At 52.3% G+C, this 24,962-nt stretch overlaps 1 protein-coding gene across 5 annotated transcripts in view; it reads left to right on the forward strand.

The window, feature by feature from the left end:
- The window catches only part of Rapgef1 (Rap guanine nucleotide exchange factor 1), a 117,673-nt gene that overhangs the window by 77,185 nt on the left and 15,526 nt on the right, over window positions 1-24,962 (forward strand). The window contains exons 7-15 of one of the 5 annotated variants that reach the window (XM_029568764.1): window positions 316-468; window positions 919-1,039; window positions 1,417-1,600; window positions 2,378-2,863; window positions 7,532-7,734; window positions 10,028-10,186; window positions 19,715-19,972; window positions 20,737-20,829; window positions 22,462-22,550. In XM_029568764.1, the coding sequence (XP_029424624.1) occupies window positions 316-468; window positions 919-1,039; window positions 1,417-1,600; window positions 2,378-2,863; window positions 7,532-7,734; window positions 10,028-10,186; window positions 19,715-19,972; window positions 20,737-20,829; window positions 22,462-22,550 (1,746 nt within the window). The remainder of the gene's footprint in view (window positions 1-315; window positions 469-918; window positions 1,040-1,416; window positions 1,601-2,377; window positions 2,864-7,531; window positions 7,735-10,027; window positions 10,187-19,714; window positions 19,973-20,736; window positions 20,830-22,461; window positions 22,551-24,962) is intronic. The other 4 variants (XM_029568765.1, XM_029568766.1, XM_029568767.1 and 1 more) reach the window with 4 other exon arrangements.

The following is a 24,962-nucleotide window of genomic DNA, read 5'->3' on the forward strand; positions in this document are numbered from 1 at the left end:
AGGGGACCCCTTTTAAAAAAAAAAAAAAAAAAAAAAAAAAAAAAAAAGCCAAGAAAGAAAAGTATAAGCTAAGGGCCTTAGGAATAGCCTTACTGCTTTGCATTAGTTCCTGATAAGAATGTGACAGGTTAATTTAGAGTATTTCAAGGAAACTGAGGGGCAGCTAGGGAACCAGCCCAGCCTGTCAGTGATGAAGCTCTGTGGAAACCCCAAAGCTAGGGGAAGATTCCCCTCAGCCCCATCCCTCTACTGCCCACTCTCAGGACCTGTTTGTGCTATGTGACTATCTGACCCCAAGTTCTTTCATCTTTCCAGCCAGCCTGAGCTCCCCCTGACAGACCGAGAAATGGAAATTCTAAACAAGACAACAGGTGTGTCACCATCTGCTGAGCTGCTCCCAGATTCCGCTAGTGAAGAAGTCGCACCCCCCAAGCCCCCTTTACCTGGTATTAGAGTGGTCGATAACAGGTAATTATCCTCCTGGTTTTCTAGCACCGTTCCTATTTATGGCACAATGTGGGGAACAGAGGATAGAATGAGCAAAAAGAACAGTGGTTGGGGTAAGACCTGGGCATTTGGGCCCTTCAGTGCTCTGGGGGCTTGGCACTGTTGGGGAAGACTGTCTGAGGGTTGGCCGGGCTCTGCCCCTCACACAGCCTGTGCTCTTACAGCCTGCCTTTGGGTCTTAGTTAGTAAAACCTGGCACAGTCTACTATGGAAAGAAAAGGATCTTTTGTTTTTGTTCTTTTGGTATTTATAGGTTTCACTGACAAGAGGGTAGCAGGGCATAGTTAGGGTGTGGGGCTTGAGTGTGGAGAATCTGATCTGGGAAGAGCCTTGCTCATTCCTGTACCCTGTACCATCTAAAGCACTCTTGTTTGTGGTGTTCAATTTGCCTGAATGTTTTGTCTCTTTTAGTCCACCAGCATTACCACCCAAGAAAAGACAGTCAGCTCCATCCCCTACCCGAGTGGCTGTGGTGGCCCCCATGAGTCGAGCCACCAGTGGCTCCAGTTTGCCTGTTGGAATCAATAGGCAGGTAATGCAACTCTGTTTCCTGAGGGGAAGTGGGGGCGTTGGCTTGGGGATTGGGTCCTGAGGCTGAGAGACACCTGGTGGTCTTTCCGACCATTGCTGGTCACATCCAGAGGCTTGTGGAAGGACTTCCGTTCATGGTCCTTCTCCATGATATAGGCAGTCAACAAACCTCGGATGCCTCTCAAGCACATCCCTGTCCACACACTGCCACATTCCTCCCAATTCCTTTCTTATCTCTTCAGTGGCCTCCTATGCTGACATCAGTGCTGGCGTCTGAGCTAGGCTGGGTTTTTTGTAAGCCAGTGTGCCAGTTGCCTGTCCCTGGTTTCTGCTGCCTTTTCCCAGGAGTGACTTGAGCTCGTTTTCCTTCTTCTCGAGGACTTTGACGTTGACTGTTACACCCAGAGGCGCCTGTCAGGAGGCAGCCGCTCCTGCGGTGGTGAGTCTCCCCGCCTGTCCCCCTGCAGCAGCACAGGCAAGCTCAGCCGGTCGGACGAGCAGCTGTCCTCCCTAGACAGGGACAGTGGGCAGTGCTCCCGGAACACAAGCTGTGAAACACTAGGTGAGCCACCACAGCCCACCCCTTTCTCTGTCACTCTCTAGTGTTCTCTGACTTTGAGCTTGAGTCAGCTCCTCTCCAGCCATTGGCTGGGTGACTTAGGTGACCTAGTCCTTTAAAATCCAAGCCTCAGTCTCCTCATCTGCAAATTGAGGATGGCATCTGTCCTAGAGGAGGCTGGATGTGTGTGTGAAACCACAATGCAGAGTCACAGTAGATGCTCAGGTGGTTACCGTCCTTATGGTCAGCCTTGTGCTGGGTCCTTGTCTGTGAGGGGTGAGCTCCTGATGGTGACAGAGGTTAAAAGCAGTGAGCAGCCTCCTTGGCCTTGACAGTCACCGCCAACCAGGACTGTGTGGGCCAATCGAGGTTGGAAGGATAGGTTTGTAGGGGTTTGTCAGGACCCAGCAGTTTGTGCTCTGGGAACTAGATCCTTTCACTTCTAAGATGGGACCCTAAGCACAGAGGAGAGGTTTATGGCAAGATTCCTGCCTGGGGAGGCCAACCTCCATAGAAGGGGACTGGTTTTTATTTATTTATTTATATATATATATGTATGGTACCTATATGTGCGCGCGCGCACACACACGTACATATGTACAGACTAGTGTGGCAAACAGCCATCTCCCCACCTGTTTGACATACATAGTTAGCAGACTGAGAATATCCAGAGAAGTTCCCGGGAGGAGTGAAGTATGCTCATCTCTTGTGAGCAGGCCTGAGCAGGGCAAGTGGGCCAGCGGCCCGTGACTAACACACGTTTTCCTGTGTGACTTGCAGATCACTATGACCCCGACTATGAATTCCTCCAGCAAGACCTCTCCAACGCAGACCAGATCCCTCAGCAGGTGGCCTGCAGCCTCAGCCCACTGCCCGAGTCCCTGGGGGAGTCTGGGCCTTCTTTTCTTGGCCATCCTTTCCAGCTGCCCCTGGGCAGCTGTCCCCAGCAGGAGGGGCAGCAGACAGACACCCCACCTGCCCTCCCTGAGAAGAAGCGCAGGAGTGCAGCCTCGCAGACCGCAGACAGCTCTGGCTGCAGGGCGTCCTATGAGCGACACCCCTCACAGTATGACAATATCTCTGAAGATGACCTGCAGAACCCAGCCTCAGTCCAGCCCATCCCCTATACACCCTTTGCTGCTACCCTCTCCTTTCAGCAGGGAGGTTCCTCAGCCCCTATGGAGTTTGTGGGTGATTTCAGTGCTCCTGAGTCAGCAGGCGACCCAGAGAAGCCACCTCCTCTACCAGAGAAGAAAAATAAGCACAGTAAGCTTCCTCTGAGCTCTCCTCTGCAAGCACATTTTATAACCCTAACCAGTTGTTTGTTTTACTCAGCATGAGACCAAAATCAGGCCTCAGTGGCCTCATTCTTTCATGCAGGATAGGGTCACAGACATATCCAGAGGCCCGGTGCCATCATTACAACAATCCTTCTTGAATACCTAATAAGCTCATCTCCTCTGTGGCCACTGAAATCTCAGGGCTGATGCTCCCAAATGCAACCCTCCTTAGATGCGGTCCAGTGACCCTTTTGACCTGAACACACAGTGACAAAGAGAAGTGGGTGTCAGGGCACACAAGACAGCATTGCAGCTACACACACGGGAAATGCAGTGGGCATTTGAGTGTAAACTAAACTTAGCTAGCACCCACAGAAGGTTCCCAAAGATCCCTGGTTAGAGATGCCCCTGTGTGCAGGGTACGGGGACAGCATGCTCACAGTGACCTGGATTAGCACTTGCTAAGGGCTGAGGACACTTCTTGGACTAGAAGTTTTAATGGCTGAATGTTGTCAGGGCCAAGGGTAGAGGGTGGATCTGAAGTGTTTACGCCAACTGCTTGTATTTTGGATAGTTTCCAATTGTAAGTTTGCCATAGAATTACTAAGTAGCAGTCTAGAGACTCCATCTTCTCCTGGCTCCGCTAACGGCTCCACATTGGAGACTTGCTGGCCACATTGCTCCACTTCCCCCGACTTCACCAGCACTGTTCTTGGATTTCCCTGGCAGACCAGATGTCACCATTTTGATGTGTGTGGCCACATCAGCCCTGCAGCCCCATGGGTCCCTCATTGCTGTCTAATGCAACAGAGAAGACCTGAAACTAGATATTGGACTTCTGACTACCCCTGGTGAGGGCTTCCCATTCCCAAATGAGGCGTGGCATTTTTACCCAGCAAGAGCACCCCAGGACCAGAGGGGCCAAGGGTGTAATCACACCCCCCACTGGGTGTTGCCCAGCCTGTGGCCTTAGTGGGGTGGTCCCCAGCTGGAGGGAGAGCTGGCTCTGCAGGCTGCTGACATCACTCCATCTGTCCTATAAGCTGACTCATTACAGACAGAGCTCTGCTGAAAGGACACACACAGCTGGTGAGCAGGGATCTTTCTGGGCTCCTCCATCCCCACCTTACCACTGTAGCATCATGCCACTGTAGACCACCCTTTTCTCATCATAGGAATCCTCTGGACTAGGACGTGAGACAGGAATATGTCTGTGAAAACTGCACCAAATGCATAGTGCTGCCCAGCCAGGAAGCCCCCCCTGTAGTTCTTAGAACAGGGGGTGGGTTGTGGTCCTCAGGCAGGGTCTGCAGAGAAGGAAGCAGAGGGCAGGTGGCCTTTGTTTCTGTCAATCTCAAGTGGCTGAAAGTTTCTGTGGTATGAGGGAGCACTTGAGGCTCTGTCCCACTGTGACTAGAGTGCTTTTGCTTATAGATCCCTTAGGGTCACTGGGGGTTCAGGGGTGGTGACTTCTAGTTTGTATAGTTAGTTCCCCCACCACATCTTAGAGGTATAGAGACTGGCACTCAGAGAATCTGTATGCCCACACAGAGGCAAAAGCAACGGGCAGTGTGGGGTTCGAGTGAGGCTGGGGTCACAGCAGCGTATCCAAGCCCTCCCAAGCCCAAAGGGAAGGGCTTCCCCTCCTTCCTTGAAATCTGCCCAGTTTTCAGTAGTGACTCATTCTGGGGTCAACTTTCTATGCTCAGTGAAAGAGCCCTGACTTGAGGCATCCTGAGCTCAGTGCTGGTTCAGAGTCCCCCCTTCACTCCCTGAGGGAGGTCTCAGAGAGTTCCACCTGTAAGCCTCTGGAAACCATCACAGAATTGCTTTGAGGGAAAGAATGAATAACTGTCTCTTACATTTGGCTACCTCTAGACCAAGCCTATACATGTCCAATTCTGAGGTAGTGCATCCTCATCATGAGGGGGTGCCCTGACATCACCAAGGAGCCTCCCTGTCCTTTTTCATGGCAGCCCACAGGAGTGCTCTCTGCCCCTGGAAACCCCAGGCTCCGGTGCCTGGAGAAGTACCTGCAGCCAAGCATTCCCAGCCGCGCTGCCTGTTGTGTGAGGGTCTGGCTTCCTGTTCTGGGAAGGTGGACATCACTGCTGTCCTCTCTGCATGGCTGTCAGGTCTCTACCAGGACCACAGTACCAGATGTTTCTAGAGCCAGAAGAGGCCCATCCCATGGCACATTGGGTAGGGGATGCTTAGGCATTCTGGGGAGCTGCTGGTGGGTCTGGGGTCACTTTCCCATGCAATACTTGAGCAGGGGTAAAGCAGCTGCACTTCTCTTCAGCAGCTCAGTCCAGCTGTGGGGAGTACTGCCTTTCACAGCCATGTTCTGTCAGTGCTTAGTGCAGCCAGCAAGTTCCTTATTCTTGTAAATAAACACAGCAGCCTTCAGCAAGGGCACCAGGAGGACCTGCCTGGAGAGGACCTTTGCTGAGACCCTGGGCCCCACATGGGGTGCTAGGAGAAAGTGCGCTCCCTGCCTCAGGATGACTTCAGCTTTCTGATGAGGGAGCCCCCACCCCCACCCCCCACTCTGGCTATTAGCAAACAGCATCCGTGCTGCCAGGCAGGTGCTTGTGGCACTTGGGACGGGATCTGAGGACAAAGTGTCAGCTTGGAAGATGGCTGACAGTTACCATCCCTGTTATCTGCCACATGGTGGCATAGGACCTTTAGCCCAGGGTCCCTTTTCTTTTCTTCACAGCTGTCACTCTTGTTCTCTTTCTGAGTGAATTAATTGGTACTCAGTCCTAACCAGGTTTCAGAGGGCCAACAGTGTCTTTCTCTCACCAGCCTCTCCATGTGTTATAGGATGGTCCAAGTGCCCAGGGCAGAGTGGTTCAGGAGTTCAGGACTCAGATAAGAGACTGTGTCCAGGAAGTATTCAGGACCCCGTGTCACTAAGGTGGGAGGAGGAGCTGCTGTTTCACGCCAGCCCTCCCACTCCATAAGGGGCCCAGGCAGCTGGTCAGAGTGCTCCAGCTCCTTTCCTAGAGCCCTCTGGCTCTGTGGACAGTGAGGCCCAAGTGACTGTGTGAGAGGTGCTTGCGAGGATGAGATCATGAGATGGGACAGCTGAACTTGGCTTCTCGGCTCCCTGGGCACATGAGGTCTGCTGTTACTGGCTGCCACCCTGCCCAGGCAGAGAGGCTGGCCCACCAGGCCGACAGGTTGTGACAGGCCACTCTGTTGGAAGGCAGTAACTTAGCATCAGGTTGAATGAATGGTGATGGCGGGTGGAGAAGATGCATTCGTTAGAATTGGAGCACTTCCTCTTCTGCCCTTTCTCCCTGTGGCCCTCCAGGTAGAACGGAAGCCACAGGCTCAGTGACTAGAGTTTCTTATACACCCAGAGGGCTAGCAAGTCCCTAAGGATACTTGCTGGGAGTGTGTTTCATTCATCCATCCTACAAATGTTTGTGGACAAACCAGACATGGCCAGACTCTTTTGGACCTTCAGCCCTTTAGGGGAAAGCAGTAAATCCTGCTCCATCCACCTTTTAAATGCCCGGTTCTCAATCACCACCACCACAGCCCACATCTTCGAGTTACTAGTTCTGAACACATCCAAGGGGAGTGGGTCCCCATGCTCAACATCAGGCCTCCTGCAGGCGGCCTCACAGGAGTGGAGCCAGGCTCCTCCCCTGGTTTCTCACCTGCTGTACTCTGCCCACCCTTCCAATTCCCAGTGGTCTTGCAAGGCCTTTTCCCATTGTTGAGTAGTTCTTCCATCATCCAGAACAGTATCCCGTGGCCAACAAATGCCTGTGGATGGGGCTGCTGCACCCTATGTGTATCTTTTCTGTTGCCCAAAAGGCAGTCTGAACCCCATGAGGCAAAGGATCCATCTTACTGGTCCCAGTGTAGTCAGTGCCGAACATGTACAGTATGTGCTCAGTAAGCAGTGAATGAGCGAAGACCACAGACAGCTGGATACCCAGCTTGGGAGGAACTGAGAGGGAAGGGGAAGAGAAGAAAGCTGTGGATGGGGCTGCTTGTGGGGACCACCCCCACCCCCACCCCGGCACAGTAGGCCAAAGGCAGAACCTTGGAGCATCGTCCAGCCCTCACAGCAGTTCAGTTCAGTATTTGGCACAAGGTAATAAAGCTGATGTCGAGCCCCAGGGCCAGGGAGAGTGCAGGTTGGGGCTTGAATGGTCCTGCAGAGCCTCAGGTGTTGCTTGGGTATGGCTGGAAACCCCCAATACCTCTTTGGGAAGGGAGCAAAGTGCTCCGTGTGCTTTTTTTTTTTTTTAATGTTTTTGGAGCCATTTTCGGCTCACAACAGCACTGAGCGGAAAGCACAGAAATTTCCCATCTCCCCATACTCGCATACTCTCCTTCCCACTGACCACTCCCAGCTAAGTGGGACATCCACTACTGTAGATGGGTGTACAATGACATGTCGTTATACCCAGAGCCCACAGTGCGCATGATGGTTCTGTGAGTGTGGCCAGCCCTGTGATAACACATTTCCACCTTTATAGTATCACCCAGGGTAACACCTCCACGCTGAGAGGCCCCATGATCTGCCTGTCCTCCCCAGCATGAGAGTGTGTGGGTGTGGATCCTCTTGATGGTGTCCCTGTGGGAACTGCTCCTGTAAGAGAACAGCAGACCACCCTCTATTCCGCAGTGCTGGCCTACATGCAGCTGCTAGAGGACTACTCAGAGCCACAGCCTTCCATGTTCTACCAAACGCCACAGAGCGAACACATCTACCAGCAGAAGAACAAGATGCTCATGGAGGTCTATGGCTTCAGCGACTCCTTCGGGGGTGGCGACTCCACACAGGAGCTGGCCCCACCACCTGCCCTACCTCCTAAGCAGCGCCAGCTGGTAAGTGTTTCCCATCTTGTGACCTCGGCACTGCCATGGGTGAACACAGCTTCCAATCCTAACAGGCCTCCAGGACCTGGAACTCTTCCTAGGGCCAGATTGAACCCATTTTCATCCATGGCAGAGCCCTGGGCTTCGGTGTTGAAGGCACTGTCTTACATGGTGCCTCCACTTCCTCCCCAGACACTGGCCAGAAGGCTGTCACCCACCTGCACTGCCATCTCCCCACCCTGGGGTCAAGGCCATCTCCAGCAGCCTGCGGAGCTGCAACGGACTTGTGCTCAGAATGTTTGATTTCTCTGCTGACCGCCTCTTGTGTTTTTCCTTCTCCCATGGCTCTGACATAGACCTTCTAGACAGGAGGGACTCAGTCAAAGCACAGAGCATGGACTATGTATGGCCATCTGTGGACTTGGTTTCCATAATGGGTCTAGCTCTACAGAGTCACCTCCATCCCAGCCCTGGCCAGGGATGGCCCCATGGGAACAAGCTCTATTGAAGCGGGGTGGATTGAGACAGAGCCACTTTGTGCTACAGATACAGCAGCATCCTCCTTAACACCTCTGTGTAGAGGATCCTGTGAGGGAGTGTGGCTTGAGGCAGGTGGAAGGCAGGCTCTCCCATGGGGCCGACCTGCATGCCGGCTTACTCACCAGGGCAGTGGGTCAGTGAACCTGAAGGTGCCTCCAGCCTTGCTCTTGCCACCAGGGGCTCCAGCCAGGCCTCAGGGTTGGAGCCTCTGGTCCAGCCACGCTCTGCAGAGCAGGCGTCTTAGCCCTTGCAGAGCTGCCTGGACTACTTTGCTTTCTTGCTGGCCAGTCTAGTCACTTCAGGTGGGGGCGGGGAGGGGGCATTATGGCAATTTAGACCATTTTTTGTCCCTTTGGAAAGGAAGTAAAGGTGACACCTTGATGTTTCCAGAAGGTAGCTACCTTCCAAAGGACAAATGCTCCTCTTCTTACAGTGCCTGGGGCTCAGCCTAGCCTCAGGATTCTTTGCTGTTCCACCCTCCACAGGCTCTAACCAACCCAACTGGCCTTTGCTTCTCCTAAGAAATACGGCCAGCCTGGATGAGGCCCCCTTGTCTAGGGCTGAAGGGCTGATTTAGGAGTCCCAGGTTCCAGTCCTACTGCTCGAGAGCCCTGTCCCATAAGCTGTGCTCAGGATTAGTTCCTTACCTGCCCTGCCTTCCCCATGACACTACATGTGAATCTGAATTACTCTGCTGTTACCTCCCAAGAGGATCTTTATGGAAATATAGATGTCCGGCCCAGGGACACTGCTGACCCAGATCTCACTGAGATTGCTCTTCCATGGTCTGTGGGTCATCCTGGGCACCTTCTCTGTGCCGAGGCATCCATAGACTGAACAGTTTGCTCAGGAGCATGTAGAAGTAGAGCCATTCTGAGGGCCCAGTGTGGCCTGTTCAGCCATACTGCAGGGTGGGGAGAAATCAGCTGTTAGGGGCCTTCCAGGCAGGCTTGGGTGCACACAGCCCTTACCGCGGTTCGAGTCCACACTGTAAGTTAAAAGAGGCTGAGAACCAGGGAGACTTAACCCTAGGCCACAGCTAGCCAGAGACCTAGGAACCAAACCCAACTCCAGCTGAGCCCAGACCTGCTCAGGGCAGGACACGCCAGCTGCTGGTCATGCCCTGCCTCTAGCACACACATGCAGGAATTGCACATACTTTACACACAATATGGTATGATATGGTAACAGTTACGTTTATCCATGTACAGTGACAGACATGATTCCCTGTGCCCTGTATGCCCCTTCATTCAGGCCTCTCCACAGCTCTACACAGACGCTGCCAGAGTCTGCCACATTTTACAGATGGGCCCTGACCACCAAGGTCTTTAAGCAATGCCCAAGGTTAACAGGTGATCTTTGGTTGGGGGTGTCCAGACTCAAACACAGGTGGCCTGGTTCAGACTGAGCTCTGAGGCCAGAGTGACCACACAGGTCTCCCCACCAAGGAGCTTGGGGCCTACATCAGCCCAGGTCTGCATGGCTCCCCACCAAGGAGCTTGGGGCCTATGTCAGCCCAGGTCTGCATGGCTCCAGCCCACTTGTCACCCCATTGCAATCTTTCTGAAAGCTCACCTTAGAATCTGTCATAAGGAGGGCAAGCAGGGGCAGGTGTTTGGGGGCTCTGGACTGAAGCAGGCAGCCAGCCCTTGCCAGAACACACCTGAGTGGTATTAGGGAGCAGACCCCACAGGCTGCCCACCATGCTGACTATTCTCTGCTTTCTCCTCCTCCCTGCCTTTTCTCTCGCCCTCTTGCCCAGCAGGCCTCCTATGCTGCTTCTCCCTTCTCCTCTATCTCCTACTGTGTCCAGCAAACTAAAGTGGCCTTCACCCCCGAGGACGGCAGTGCCACTCAGGGCCTCAGTGTGTCCGTGTCTAACTCCTTTCTCAACCGGCACGGCAGCTTGCCTGTGCCCTCGGTGAGTCACTCCTTCACTGCTCCTCTTCCCTTGAAGCTTGTGAAGTTAATGCTTGTGGCTTGTGCCTCCCAGATGAGGGTGCTGCTGATCCCTGTCCTTCTGCAAACCCCGGCTTGTCCTCAGCAAAGAGTCTGAATGCTTGGTTCCCTGGGCCTCAGGGTTGGTGGGGAGTAGGTGGGGTAGGAGCAGAGACATGAGCTGTCCTGTCCAGAACCTGGTACTGAGTAAAGAGCTCAGCTGTTTCTGCCTTTGTTTCTGCTCTCTCAGGGACCTGGGACTACGTTTAAGAGGGAGCGGTCCTCACATAGGAAGCAGGGCAAGGACGGAGCAGGTAGCCAGGTGCATGAGCTTTGGAGATTGAGAGCTAGTAGTTAGCTTGTGCTGTGTAAACAACCAGCCCAAAGCCCCCTTACTCAAAACTTTGTCTTTATTTCAGATGCATGTTAGGAGGCTGCTGTGCTGACCTAACCAGGCAGACATCTCTGAACCTGAGCTGGGATGGTTGGGCTGGTTTATCTGTCACCTCTGTCAGGCTGATTCAGGCTTTTTCTCCTGGCAGCTGGCAGGCTTCCAAGATAACAAATGGAAGAGTGCCAGGCACCCCCGAGACCTAAGCCCACAACCGGTGCAGTGGCTCAGTGGAATCAAAAGGCTACTGGGTTGGGGGTGAGTGGGGAGCAGGAAAGGAGACCTTGCTACTGGTAAGAGATACTGCCTGTCTCCCTGACACAGGCCAGTATGGGGAAAGCGAGGCAGGTCTGTAGACAGCTCACTGGCAGTGTACAAGGCGGCTAAGCCTTCTGGACTCTGTATCTGTCCCATAACCAGAGCAGCCACCTTTCTTTCTGTGATCTGCTTGCAAGGCTCTGAGTGGCAGAAGGGAAGAGCAGAGCAGAACTCAGATCCTTTGAAACCAGCTTGAGCTCAGATAGTGACTGCCTGGGCCTAAGACTGTCTGGAGCTGTGTGTTTACCTATTTGCGGTGTGGATGACAAACTTGGCAATGGGAAGCACCCTAAAAGGGACATTCAGAAGTAGTGTCAGTGCTGATCTTGTGTTCTGGTTCTGGTCTTGTCCTGCCTCTGACCTGCTCAGAGTGGAGCAGATGGCTTAACCTCATTCTCCCACCTCTCACCTCCAGGGAAGAGCTTTGTTGGATAGGTGACTGTAAAACTTGCCCCAGTTTTATCTGGTGTCCAGTTATGCCTAGGGTTACAATCCAATGCCTAGGACCTGCCCAGGTGGATCTTGCAGTATGGGGCCTCCTCAGCAGCCCTCAGCCTGTAGGACAGGTTGAGTCACCTTTCCACCCTGGCCACTCACACTCCCGTGGTTCCTCAGAGGACACCTCTAGCAAACACCCTCCACCAGCCTTACAAAACGGGGCTTTTTTTTTTTTTTCTGTCTTTTTTGAGACAGGGTCTCCCTGTAGCCTCAGCTGTTCTGGAACTCACTATGTAGACCAGGCTGGCCTCGAATTCACAAAGATCTGCCCGCCTCTGCCTCCCAAGTGCTGGGATTAAAGGCGTGCACCACCACAGGGCTTTTAGACGGTCCTAGGCCTTGACTGTTGTACATGCATGCATGCACATACACATACACACACACACGCACACACAAAATGAATTATAAGGGTTTCTACAGTATCCCTTTTGAGCTGTTAACCAGGGGACTCTGGCAGAACTGGGCTGTTTGCTACAGAATTGCATAAAATTCAGGGGCATTTAATTAGGTTTGGGTATGAATGTGTCATGGTTGTCAGTCCTGGGACATGGAAAGTATAAAGCATCTTGCATCTGTGACCCTGTATTCTTAGCTCCAGCTCCAGGAAGGAGCCCAAGGGGCCTCGCTAAGAAGGTACTTTATTTCATTGCAAGGAAAGAACCTCGAGAACCATGAGTAATGGCCTAAATGTGCAGAGCATGTGACGTCTGGTGGGCAGAACCCCAGGAGTGATTTAGTGTCGTGCCAGCTCTTCATTCAGTCTGTGGTTAGTTCTAAGATGAGCCCCAGATATGGGGCTCTGCACTGCCTTCGGAGCAGGTATAAGAAGGATGGAGCTGGGTGACCCTGTGCCTGGGAAGGGCTCATGGTTCAGTAGGTAGAGTGAGATAAGCAGAGATAGACTGGGCAGAGCCAAGGTGTGAGTGACAGCAGAAGTCACAGTAGAAAGTAGGTGGGGTAGGGAGAAGCTGATTCATGGATTCACAGCTTAAAGGACAATTGGTTTCAGAGAGACAAAGGGCACAAAAAGTCAGTCAAATATGCTCCAATCCCAGGGCCATCAGGGATAGTGGCCAGAAAACCCAGGATCAAACAGCCAGGGACTAAGGTCACAGGAGAGGCTAAAGAGCAATGGCAGTACCAGCAAGGCCTCCCCACCCTCAACCCCATCTCCTCAGGACCACACACAGCAAAAGCCAAGTAGGCACAGCACCCACTCCTGACCCACAGCCTCCCATGCTTTCCCGATGTGGGCATTGTCCCAGGAGACAGCAGCTTAGAAGATTTAATGTCCTCAAGATTATTAAAGCCTGATTAGCAAAAGAAAGATGTTGTAGAGAATGAGGGGGAGACTGAGGCAAGAACAGTGGAGAGACAGGTGTAGCTTTGCCAAGGCCCAGGAGACCGCCCCGCACTCCTGACTGTTGCCTGGCCTTGGGCCTGCCGTGTCCATGTCTATGAGATGCCTCACTGCGCTCCCTGAGCAGCCACACGACCTGCACTGTCAGATATGGTAACGGGTCCCTCTTCCTATCCTGGAACTCTCCCTCCATGGCTTTCCAGGCTCTGCCACCTGTAGGTTGATTGACAGGTCCTTACTGTGGCCCAGCATGGGACTGCTCACATCCCTCCCAGGTTCCTCCATGCCCCATGTCCCAGCCATCTCCCTTGCATGTCCCTTCTCTGGCCTAGACTCTGTACTATGAATCTGAAGAGTTGTGGATCTGGCCCATGTTCCACATTGCCCTTCAGCAGTAGTGATAGCATTGAAGCTTTTGGTGACCATGAGGGGCCAGTGCCTCCGTGTACTGCAGCCGATACTATGGGAGCTGCCCTCCCACTCCAGACCGTCTTCTCCTTTCCTCACCAGCATCATTATGGGTGTTACTACCACCAAGAGACCTGTTGGAATGCTAGACTTTGCTGGTGGATTTATTTTCTATCCTGACTTCCAGAATGAGTCTGGATAAGTAAAATGACTTGCTATTCCCACTTTGAGAGAGTGTGTTAAAATGCCCATAATGACTCTCGTGATTTAAAAAAAAAAAAAAAGTAAAGAATAAGTAAAGCTAAGTGCTTTGAAAAGGGCTGTAGAGTAAGTGGTTCCCATTCTGGGTTCAGACAGTCCCTTCCCTGAGCAGTTGGATCCAGGTTTTGGGACATTTACATGTTCATTCTTCATAGAAGGGGCAGGCCTCATACAGACATTTGGCTTCTGTGCCGGGGTCCTAGAAACTGCCAGGGCCACCTCCTGAGACAAAGGGCAGGCTCCATGCCTTCTACCAATGCTTCTGTCTCTCGTGCCACCTCTTGGCCACAATTCATCCCTGTGAATTCACCCAAAATCCATCACAGAAACCATGGGCACACAACCTGGTCTAAAAGCCAGACCAGGGGGTAATGTAGAAGAGAGCAAACAAGACAAAGAGTGACAGCGTGGACAGGAAGTAGGGGACAGCCCATGATGGGGCATGAAGACAGGATCTTGTCTGCTTGGACGGCACAAGCCACTCTTGCTTTCCCTTGTCACATCCCAGGTTATCATATCTCCACTGGCTTCCTGGCCTAAGCAAAGCTAAATCACACTGATAAACGAGAGAGAAAGATGTGGGGGTGCAGAACCCAGTGGCCCAGGAGCAGAAGTGCTACTCAGAGCCACTCCCTCCTGGGTGTTGTTTCCTAGGCCTGTCTGATTTCCTGGGTTTCCTGGAGGGTCCCTCACATTGCTAGCATCAGGGGTTCCCCTTTGGGAAAAGGAGGCTCCTGCTCTGTAGAAAGCCTCTTCCTAGGCCTTCCCATCTCACTGGTCCTGTCCCTCCCTGGCCTGGAGCAGCCTGAGCGTCTCCTGCGTGTTTTACGTGAGTTCTCATTGGTTCCCAAACCCTCCCTGTTCTTGGAGTTTAGCAGCACAGCAGAGTTTGCAAGCCCAGGTTCGACGTTCGATATTTTTGTGTAGGCTTCTCTCCACTCTGGGCTCTGGGTTCCCCGAGAACAGCATATAGCAGACAATCAGTGTGAGTTCCCTCCTGTCTCACCTGTTTCTTCTCCCTACCTGCTCGCTATTCTGTGAATGTTTCCAGCCCTGGACACAAGGCCATGACTGTCGCACCTTGCTCCATTGGATAGTTACATGGACCAGGTATCAGAGTCCAGCTTGCAGGAGGCTGTACACTGACATGACCCCCTAAGGACTCCAGTCGTTCCAAATAAGGTGGATGAATAGTGCCTGTGTCACACTGCCTGGACTTGACCAAGATCTTCCTTACAACTCTGTAAAGCAGTGTTTTTCTCACTCTGGCAATGGAGACACCAGAGTGGAGACACTAAGCCATCTGCTCCCGGTCTCAGCCAGAGCCAAGGTTAAAACCCAGCTCTTCCTCATGAAAAGGACAGCACTAAGTTGACATTTATAAGCCAGTTCATTGCCAAATAAATACTGAGATGCGGTATGGCTGGTCAGAGAAGCCTGTGGCTGGACCTGGAGGCGTGTGTTTGTCCTTCACATTGTCATGCATTGCTAAGTGTAGCTACAGGCTCTAGTTGGAGATCTAAAAATACGTTAGAGCTTGTCAGATTGCTGAAGCCCCAAGTGTGTAAGAATATTTCCTCCGGGCTGCTGGACTTAGTCTGTCTTGTATCTTTCTGTAGAGTAGATGCATGTGGGTTGACCCTTAGTGAGCACACGGAGCACCCTGAGATGTAGCCGGTTTGTGAGGCCACTGGACAGAAGCAAGGCTTTTATGCAAGCCTCTTGCCACCATTGCAGGAACATGTCACAGGAGAAGGGGCCTCTATTTTTACACTTACTCCACTTACCCAAAATCTACCCAAGCAAAACATTTCAGTTCTTTTATGACTTTGTTTTCAGAATTTTCAAATGTTTTTTTTTTTTTAAATAAACTCACCAAGAAGCTTGTTTGAACAGGGAGAGGAGATATTTTGGACCCAACATGACACTGTTGTTGCCTTCCTTCGTAGGATGATGCCCCTATCACTCTCATAAGATGACCCACAAAAGTGGCTCTCCTTGCCAGAATCAATGACAAGTGGCCCTGTGGCAGGGCTCGGGTCTCAGGCTTAGGTGCCCATGGCATCAACCTCAGAATCTACCAGTGGCTTTGAAACCTCACATCTTGTCGTTATACAAAATGTAGTTACTATAAACTAGTAACCTCAAACAGGAGGTGCCTCCTGGACTTAAGGTAGATCCAAGAACAGTGTTCATAAACAGCTGATTAGGGGCCAGAAGGAAGAGAGCACAAGGTGTTCCTTTGAGCTTGTCACATGGACAGGGAGGGGTGTTACTCAGGACCCTTCCTGGAGTCCTGGCGATGATCTAGCCCGTCTCCATGGGAGCCATGTCGGGCTTACAAGGCAAGTTCAGGGTGCTGTGTAGCACCTGAAACTTGACCGCTACCTAGCCTGCATTGTGCTGCTGGTGACCCCTGCTGAAGGTAGTATGCTGTGAGCCCAGGGCCAATGTTGAGCAAGGCAGGCTGGGGAACTCCTGGGGAAAGACTCCTAAATCATGAAAGCAGCCTCCTGTGAGTGTGTTTTGTGGCTGAAAAGCAGCTGTCCAATGGCTTATCTGCTTTGCCAAATGCATCCAAAGCCCTTGCCATTCTGAGCCTCCTTGATGTGGGAGTGACCTTCTCTGGTGGCTTCCCTGACCCTCAACAGCATAGCAGTTCAGCTTAGTTACATGACTGCCTTTCCCTGTGACAGGTACAGTGGGGTGCTCTGCAGGACTGGGAGCTCAGATCCTTGGCCTGTGTTCATTTCAACCATCCCTGAAAATGAGGGGCTGCCTCCTCATCCCCGGGTGGCCTGGCTGCCAGAGGAATTAAGCTGAAGGCTTGGGGACTTGCTGGGAAGCCCATCCCCTGACATTTTTCATGCCAGGACTAACAGAGAAAGTTTCACTGGTGCCTGACCAGACTTGGGTAGCTTTGCTTTAATGAATTGGCCGCAAGCAAACAGAAGATTATCCATCAGCCTCCACCATCTTTTTTACTCCGAAACTCAGTGGTTTTTTTAGGCATATCTTTTCAGAAGAGCTGGTTGCTGCCTCCATATTTTCTACCTGACAGTCAGGGCTCAGTACACCCAACATAAGTGTTTGACTGCAGAAACCCCTGAGCAGGTCAGGCTACATGGGTGAGGGCCAGTCGTTGAGAATTAAGTATGATACAGGCCACCCCATACTACCTCTGACCAGCACATTTTATTAGGGAGGCGGCCTCTGTTCACTGTCAAAAGGATCACAGCAATACTTCCTGTTGGTTCAATGAGACCATCTGCAGGGAGCCCCACTGTCCAGTTCTCAGGTATGCTCCTGGCTGGCACACTGACGTTGGGGCCAGGCACTCCTCTCTTAAAACTCCTTTACTCTGGCACTCAAATTGCCTGCAGAAGTGTGCAGGTCTCAGACAGGATCCCTGAGTGTTCTAGAATCCTCAGCCCAAACAGCCTCTCTCGGGCTATAAATAAAAATTCCTGCTGCACAGAGAGCTCGGCAGAAGCAAAGCCAACCACCCGCCAACTCCTAAAATAGGCTGCAGACTGCCGTGGGGCGGGGTGACTGTGGGTTGCCAGCTGTGCCCCTTTCCTAGCTCTGGGGATGAGCACGCTCCTAAGGGCTGGATGGAACCAAGGCCTGTGGAAACATTGCGATGCCCAGTCCCAGCCCCAGCACTGCTCCTGGCAGCTGCAGAGCTGCTTCGGGGCCAGAGGTGCTTCACAGGGATCGGAATGCCTTCCCTGGCACCTCCCGCCCTCGTGAAGAGTCTCCTCAAGCTTGGCTCCCGTCCCAGCACGGCCGTGGAGCTGAAATGCCAGCACAGGCAAGGAGCAGTGGAAAAGAGGGGCCCAGGTCCTCTCCCCAGAGACCAACCTGCCTGCCTTCCTCTTCATTTACCTGTCCTTGCTCACAGCCGAGATGCTGCTTTGGCCCAGTCAATGGTCTAGACATTTTAATTCCCAGTGGAGCCAGGTACCATGTTACACATCTGTCATCTCAGCTACTTTGGAGGTTGAGGGTGGGAATTATAAATTAAGTTTGAGTTCAGCCCGAGCAACATGGCAGGGAGCACTGTCTCAAAAAAGTCATAACCATAGTTGGGCATGGTAGCACACCCTTGTAGTCCTGGCATTGGAGGTTGAGGTAAGAGGATTGTGAGTTGTAGGTCAACCTGAGTTACATGGCCAGACCCTGTCTCAAGAGAAAATTATACTAGGGACAGGCAAATTGCTCAGTAGATGAAGGCACTTGCCACCAAGCCTGAAAACCTGAGTTGGATCCCCAGGACTCACACAGTAAAAGGAGAAAATCTGCACTCAGAAGTATCCTACCTCCACTTGTGCACCATGACATATGTGACTTACATACACACATAGATTAATGTGATTTTTTTAATGTTTTTAATTGGCTGGGCATAGTGGCACATGCCTTTAATCCCAGCTCTTGGGAGACAGAGGCAGATGGATCTCTGAGTTTGAAGCCAAGCTGGTCTATATAGTGAGTTCAAAGCAAACAAGGGCAACACAGACCCTGTCTCAAAAAAAATTTTTTAGTTGTTCTAGTAATAGAATCTATTCCCAAGCATTTCTTTGTCCAGAAAATATGTGTTGGCCCTTATGAGATGCCTCAGCCCTGGTATTTAGAGTGATTCTTGCACTGATACTGGAGGGCAAGAGAGGACAGCTGGTGGTGAACAAGAGCCTGTCGCACCAGGCATGCTGAGGACTGAGAGGGCACACTGATCTCTGAAGGAAGGACTGTCCTTTTCACCCTTTTTAAAGATGAAGAGACAGGTAAGGCAGATGTGGTGGCGCACACCTTTAATCCCAGCACTTAGCAGAGGCAGGGGGATCTCTGTGAGTTCAAGGTCAGCTTGGTCTACATAGTGAGTTCCAGGCCAACTGGGGCTACAGGGAGATGCCGTCTCAAAAAATAAAAAAGATAAAGAGGCAGGTGTAACAACCTCCTGCATCTGCGTAGGGCACTCAGATGGAAGAGTGATGGGGTGGCAGAGGCATGGCAGAATGGCAGATGTGTTATCAGAGGCTATATGTGTTGTGAATCACAGCAGACCCAGAAGCAGAGAGACTGAGGCAGGAACCCAAGCCAGTATAAATATCAAAGTCCTGCCGTGACCTCCCTCAGCCAGCAGGTCCGCCGCTTCCTCGAACAACGCTGCCAGCTGGAGCCCAGGCATTCAACACAAGATCCTGTAGTGAACTTTTTAGATTCAAACCCTCATATCTCCAGTCAGTTTAAAGCCGTGTCTCTTCTTTTCCTTATCTCTGTGGGTTCTGAAACCTGTACCTCAGTGGGTGCAGAGAGCACTCAAGCAGGCCACATCCATGTCGTGTCGGTGTCTGTGGTGGGCATGTGAGGCTGGTTAAGAACACCCAGCGTCCCTTTCACGCACTGTTCTCCCAGGTCCTGTCATGGCTAGTGGCAGGGTAGGCGGCCTCTGCAAGGCATGGTAGCTCTGTGCTCTTCTCAGCTTGGTGGCAAGGGCCTCACCTTGGGGAGTCAGGGAGTTGGGGAGTACTCTTTGGACCTCCAAAGTTGCGAGGACTTGCAGACAGCTCTCAGTCTGGCATCTAACTTTTCTGTCAGATGAGAAGTTGGAGGGGTCTTGCCTATAGTTCCTGGCTGACATCAGAAGGGTTGTGACATCACTGCATTTGTTTTAGAAACTGCAGAGCGAGAATAGGGGTGAGCAGAGGGAATGAGCCCATGGGGACAGTTAGCATCAGGGGGTGCAGTTCTGCAGCCCTGTCTGAGGCTCAGGCCCTTCTCTAAAAGGGCCCGAGGTAGGTCACAATGTTTCAAAGGTTATATGTTTGCCTTTTAAGGGACAAACCAGAAAGTTGTCCAAAAGATTCCAAATGAGTAACTGTGACTTGGAATATAGCCCTGAGATGCCCCAAGAGGGCTGGAAGGTATACCAGGGAGATGGCAGAGGATCTGTTTCAGGCTCATGCCACAGAGCAGTACGTGGTCATCAGCACAGCAAGTAGGATGTGCTATGGATTCCAGGGATCCTGTCCACATTCTGCCGTTCAGACATAGAGGACAGTGCTGCTGAGTCTCAGCCTCCCATTCAGGAGCCAGTGTCAAGCTGGGGGTCTGTAAAAGGGGTTGTCTGGCATGGCCAGCAGTCCCTGACTAGAAAGGATAGGAAGCCCATCAGTGCTCAGCCACAGTTAACCTAACCGCCTTTTCTCTTGTCTGTCTGTTCTCTCTCCTTCCCGCATTCTCTTGTGTGTATGTTTTCTGCTTGGATTCTTCAGTACAAGTCTGTGTTCAGGTCCTACTCCCAGGACTTCGTGCCTCACCACCAAGCTTCCGTCCAACCTTTCCTTCCGCCTACCTCCTCTTCCTCTCCACATTTCCCACCTGTCCACGCGTCCCAGAGCTCGGACTTAGCGGTGCCCACCGTAAGCAGTCCACCTCCCTGCACCGTGGACGGGCCTCTCTCGCCCTCTCAGGAGAGCAGCTTTCATGGGAACCCCGTCTGCCTTCCCTCCGAAACTTCTTTCACTGACTCGGTGAGAACTCTGCACACATTTGCACGCAGCCTGCAGGGTCTAGGTCACATGGCTCATAAAGGGCCTTGTCTTCCCTCCACCAGCCCAGTGGTGCTGACATGGCCCCACTCAAAACATGACTGGATTGGCAGCTACGGAGGCCTCAAGGTGCTATAGTGACCCATCTGTTTCTAGAACAGAAATCAGATCTTTTACATAAAATTCCCATCGCTCTAGGAGTGGGATTAGGGTAAGAGAGAAAACACCCCTGGCTTTCTGTTGTATGTCTGTAGAGAGGTCCAGACCCCTGTGGAGTATGGCAGAGTCAGATGGAAGGCAGCTGATGCTCAGTTGCCTGTAGGGTTGCTTTCCTGTCCCGGGAAAGGGCCTCTCAGGTTTCATCAGACCACAGAATGGAGGGGCATGCCGAGAGGTCGAAAGGGTCCAGCAAGTGGGTTACTTCTTGCTTACCACACTGGGGACGTTGGCAGACCCCACTGCGGTAGAACAGATTTCCAGAAATTTCCAGAATGGCTCTTAACACCTTGGAGAAAATCCAGTAGGAAACAGGCCTTGCTGGCTCAGAGGCAAGAGATGATAAAGCAGCTTTGTCCTCTGTACAGAGGTCAGCACCTCCCAGGGAGAGCTGAGATAGCTCTCAGGCCTTTTCTTCCTCATGAAGGGAGCATCCTTCCCAGTCAGCTAGCTCTCTCAGCTGTGAGGACTGGCCAGGGGGCCCAGCCCATTGTCTCTCCGCTCATCCTTTCCGTCCCCCCCCCCTCCAGATTGAAAATGCCAGTGAGGAGGCTGGTGAGGGTGAATATGTCAATCTGTATTCCTCTGGCCAGAACAGCGAGGAACTGGCTCCCCCTCGAGGAGTAAGTAACCTCGGGTGGGTGGCCTCGTGCATGGGCCAGGCCCCTGCCCTGCTGAGCCTGCTTCCCTTATACCTCCTTCTGTTGGCTGAGCCCCACAGACCTACTGGAAGCCAGCCCAGCCCTTGGGAGAGAATGTGGCTTCCAGGTCTGTCCTGCTGCCTCAGTGAGTATGGTGCTTCCCAGAGCTTGGCTAGATGTGACTTCTGGAAATTTCCAGAAGCCGCCTGGTGTGAACCCTAGTACAGACCTACCTGTTCCCTGGGAATTCTTTCCATCCTTCCTTCCAGTGCTGAGGTCCCTCTCCCAAGAGTTGCGTCTCCTGCTCCTGCCCTCCACTTCTTCCCAGCATGCCCCTACTCCTCTCAACTCCCAGGGAAGCAGGGCAGTGGTGGAGCCCTGCTGGGTGTGCTTCCACACCTCCCTCCTGAGAGCAGAATCCCTGTGGTCTGTACCATGTTACCCTGCTGCCTAGCGTGTGGCCTCAAAACACAAAGCTTCTGTTGGGCAGGTGACTTTCCAAGTATGGCTTCCTCAAAACAGAAACCAGTTGAGAGACTGCAGCCCCCGTGCCAGGAGCTCAAGTGAGAGGCTCCTCCAAGGGATGAGCTTAAGTTCCTGAGGAGTGGAGTCCTCCCCAGGGATCACCATACCACAGGCCCAACCTGAAGAGCATGACAATCCTATAGTAGTCCTGTTGTGATTCCCTGGAGCTTTGAGCTGCCTACGCCAAGGCAGGCTTCCCTTTAGACATCAGCCAGCATAAGGAATTTTCCCTTAAGTGGGATTTGGCCCTGCCTGTGAGAGCTAAGCCAGTGTCCCCACCCACTGGTGACTTGTGTCACCAGCATCATCCACCTCAGAGTGTGTATGCTTGAAGGCATCCATACCCAGCTTCCATGGTCCTCCCTCTGCCAGTGGCCATCTACAGTACCAACTCTACCTTGGAGTGCAGCACTCCAGTGTTCACACTGCCTTTCTTCAATACCACTTCCCTGGCAGCCCACGGATGTCGAGGGGCTGTGCTGTCACTGGGTGGCAGCAGCGAGTCTGCCCGGGGCAGTTCACAGTCTGCTTAAGTAGCTGGACTCTTTGGAACTGTGACTGGTAATATCTTACCACTCCAAAGACTCTCTTTAGGAAGTCAGACAGGCTTTGGAGGCAGGTGGCCCTGGGTTCAGGTCCAGGTTCTGCTACTTCCCAGCTATGTGGTCTCTCACAACAAGCCCTTGACCTCCATCTAGCCAGTTTCCATGGGGGATAGAAGGATGGTGGCATTACTTATTGATGGGAGTGAGGGAGAAGAGGTGTGCAGAACCCTCAGGCCAGTACCAACTGAGCTCAGAGAACGGGCTCTGGGACAGCCCTTCAGGAAGTGAGTAGGGTGGCTATATCCAGGATAGCATGTGATGGATGTTATAAGGAGTGGCACCTCCACTCTCTCCAAAGACAGGTGCTGGTCTCAAAAGGGCTTGTTTCCTGTAATTAACCCCATTCATCATTAACTTGTTCCCACCTCCAGTTGCTCCATAGGAACTCGCATTCCACAGCCACTTGCAGGCAGGAGTGCTGGGAAAACAGATCCCCCCCAGCATGGGCCATCTGGCCAAACCCCAGCATTCCTTCTCTTTGTAGGAACCATCAGCTGGGAAAGACGGTCAGTCCCGAGATCCCTCTGCAGTGAGCAGTGCATCTGGGAAGGACAACAGAGACAACCGGGAGAGGTAGGGCGTGAACGGGGAGCAGCCAGGTCCCCCAAAGCGGCATGTCCTCATTGAGGCCTGCCTGAACCTCCCTAGCCAGCCAGCCCAGAAGGCCTGCCTGTGTTTCAGTTGAGGGTCTTTCTTTTCCTGGTTTTCAAATCAGTTCGTGCTCAGGACGGAAACTACAAAAAAACAGATCGCCTCAATCAGCCCTTCAGAGGCCCTGACGGCACCCATGTTCCTTCCTGATCGGCCTATGCTGTCTGATGTCCCAGTCACCCACACTAGGTCCCCCTTTCTGTCTCAAACCCCAGACCCACCTTCCTTGATTTGGGGCTCTTCCAACTGAGGTCATAGGAAGTATAAAAGACCTTCCTACTCACAGACTTGTCACGTATGTGTCTTATGTTGCCAAGCCATTTTGAAAGAAAGTTAGAGATGTTGAGAAGCTGAGCCCCCAAACATGCCAGTATGTCTCTCCTGACAAGAGAAAAGACAGATGGCATACCTCAGACAGAAATGGTTCCCTCATCATCTGGAAGGCAAACTGTGTTCCATATCCCTAATCATCCCAGAAAAAAAAAAAAAAATGGCAGTCCTACTAATGGAATTGAAGGCCTCCATACAGGTTAGGCTAGTGCTCTACCGCTGAGCTGCAGCCCCAGCTCCTCCTAGAAGTATCTTCCATAGTTTTCATCTTTTACAACCAAAAACCTTTGCTGTTCCTTTAGCTGCCTTGTCTCAGTGGTGGCCAGGCTCACAGACAGGGAGCTAATCCTCTGAAGGTGCCATGTGAAGGAGCTGCCCACAAGCATCCCCACGGCTTAGCGTCGATGTCACCTTCATTGTGAGAGGTACCACCTCTTCAAGTCAAGGATCAGATTGTTTGCCTCGCCTCAAGGGCTTCCATGATCTTGGTAGCGCAAAACACTACCCACCTGTCATGTCCGCATCAGGCCTCAGTATGAGTTGGTAAAGAGGCAGTGACAGATAGTGAGAGAGAGCAGAGGCCTGAGAGGCTGGACATCTGCCTCCTGGTCACTCGTGGATTCTGTCCCTGAGTCTGTTACCATTTCCCTAGGCTGAGGTGTCCCCAGGTGTTAAGTGAGAATGGTGGCTTTTCTAGTTTAACACCTAGCAGCCCAGGATCCTGTCATCTGCTTCACCAGACTTAAGTTCACATGTGTAGTTGAGGTGTTTGGGTTACCCACTCCTGAGGGAAGACTGTCCCGAGACACTCTCAGAGCGCAGCGGAGTTCTGATGGTGAAGGGCAGAAGGCCGAGCGGTGAGGAGGTCCCTGGGACGGCGTCCCGCAGAGAGCCACACGACAGGCTGGCCTTCCCAGGCACAGCAGCTCGGCTCTTCCCAAGCCTGGGATCCTTGGCTCTGCTGCAGCTCCTAACTCAGAGACGTGGGGTTTTAAATGTGCCCTGTGGGCTGGTGAGATGGATCAGTGGATAAAGACCTGCTGACCTAAGGCGGATCCCTCAGACCTATGTGATGGGGTGAGGGAACTGACACACAAATTGTCCTCTAAACTCCATACACACATGCGCATGCACATGCACACACACACAGGCACATGCACACAAAATAAAATGTAATAAATTAGTTGTTGGTGTGGTTTTTTAATATACCCTGTGACCTCCCAACTCTAGCCAGTGTCTCTGGATCTGGCCTGAGAATCTACCTTGCCTGGCACCCTTCGCTGCCCACACTGGCAAGAGCGCCCTCTCGTCCTCGGTCAGCTCCTGTTTAGTGCTTCAAGTCTCGGCCTGTCTGCCCTTTGCAGGGCCTGCTCGGCTGCTGCTGCAGTTGCTTATTTTAGAGAGTATCTCTTATGAGACTAAGTACTTGGTGACGTAGGCCCATGTTTGTCTGCTCACAGCTTTTTCTTCCTGCTAAGCTAAAGGACCAGACAGTTTGGGCCCCGGGCAAGCTTGGGAACGGCATGGAGGATGTGAGCTTCTTCCTGCTGCCGCCCTTTACTGCACTTCCCTTCAGTACTGCCCGAGTGTGCACACATGATGGGATCCAACAAGGCGTGGCTGAGATCATTGCAAAGAACTCAGTGGACCCTTTCATCACCTGCCTAATCCTCTCCATTTGCAGATGAAACTTGTGGAAAACAGGCAGGCCTCACAACTGAGCAGCTCTGCCCACCACTCCAGCTTCACAGCATGGCTGCATTCAGCGCTTGTCCCTGATTTTTCCCATAGCCATGATAAAGCACCCAAACCACAGCAACCTCTAGGAGAAAGGGTTTATTTGGCCTCATAGTTCAGTGCTGCAGTTCATCATGGGAGAGGGGGAGTCACAGCAGCAGGAGCTGAGGCATTGTGCACATCCATGGCATTGGGGTGGTGGGTCACATCCACAGTTAAGAGGCAGAGGGGAAAAATGTAATTAAAAGAAGTAGAGAGAAATGAACG

This window comes from Nannospalax galili, unplaced genomic scaffold, assembly GCF_000622305.1.
Source record: "Nannospalax galili isolate Female #2095 unplaced genomic scaffold, S.galili_v1.0 scaffold300, whole genome shotgun sequence".
In the NCBI taxonomy this organism is placed as follows: Eukaryota; Metazoa; Chordata; class Mammalia; order Rodentia; family Spalacidae; genus Nannospalax; species Nannospalax galili.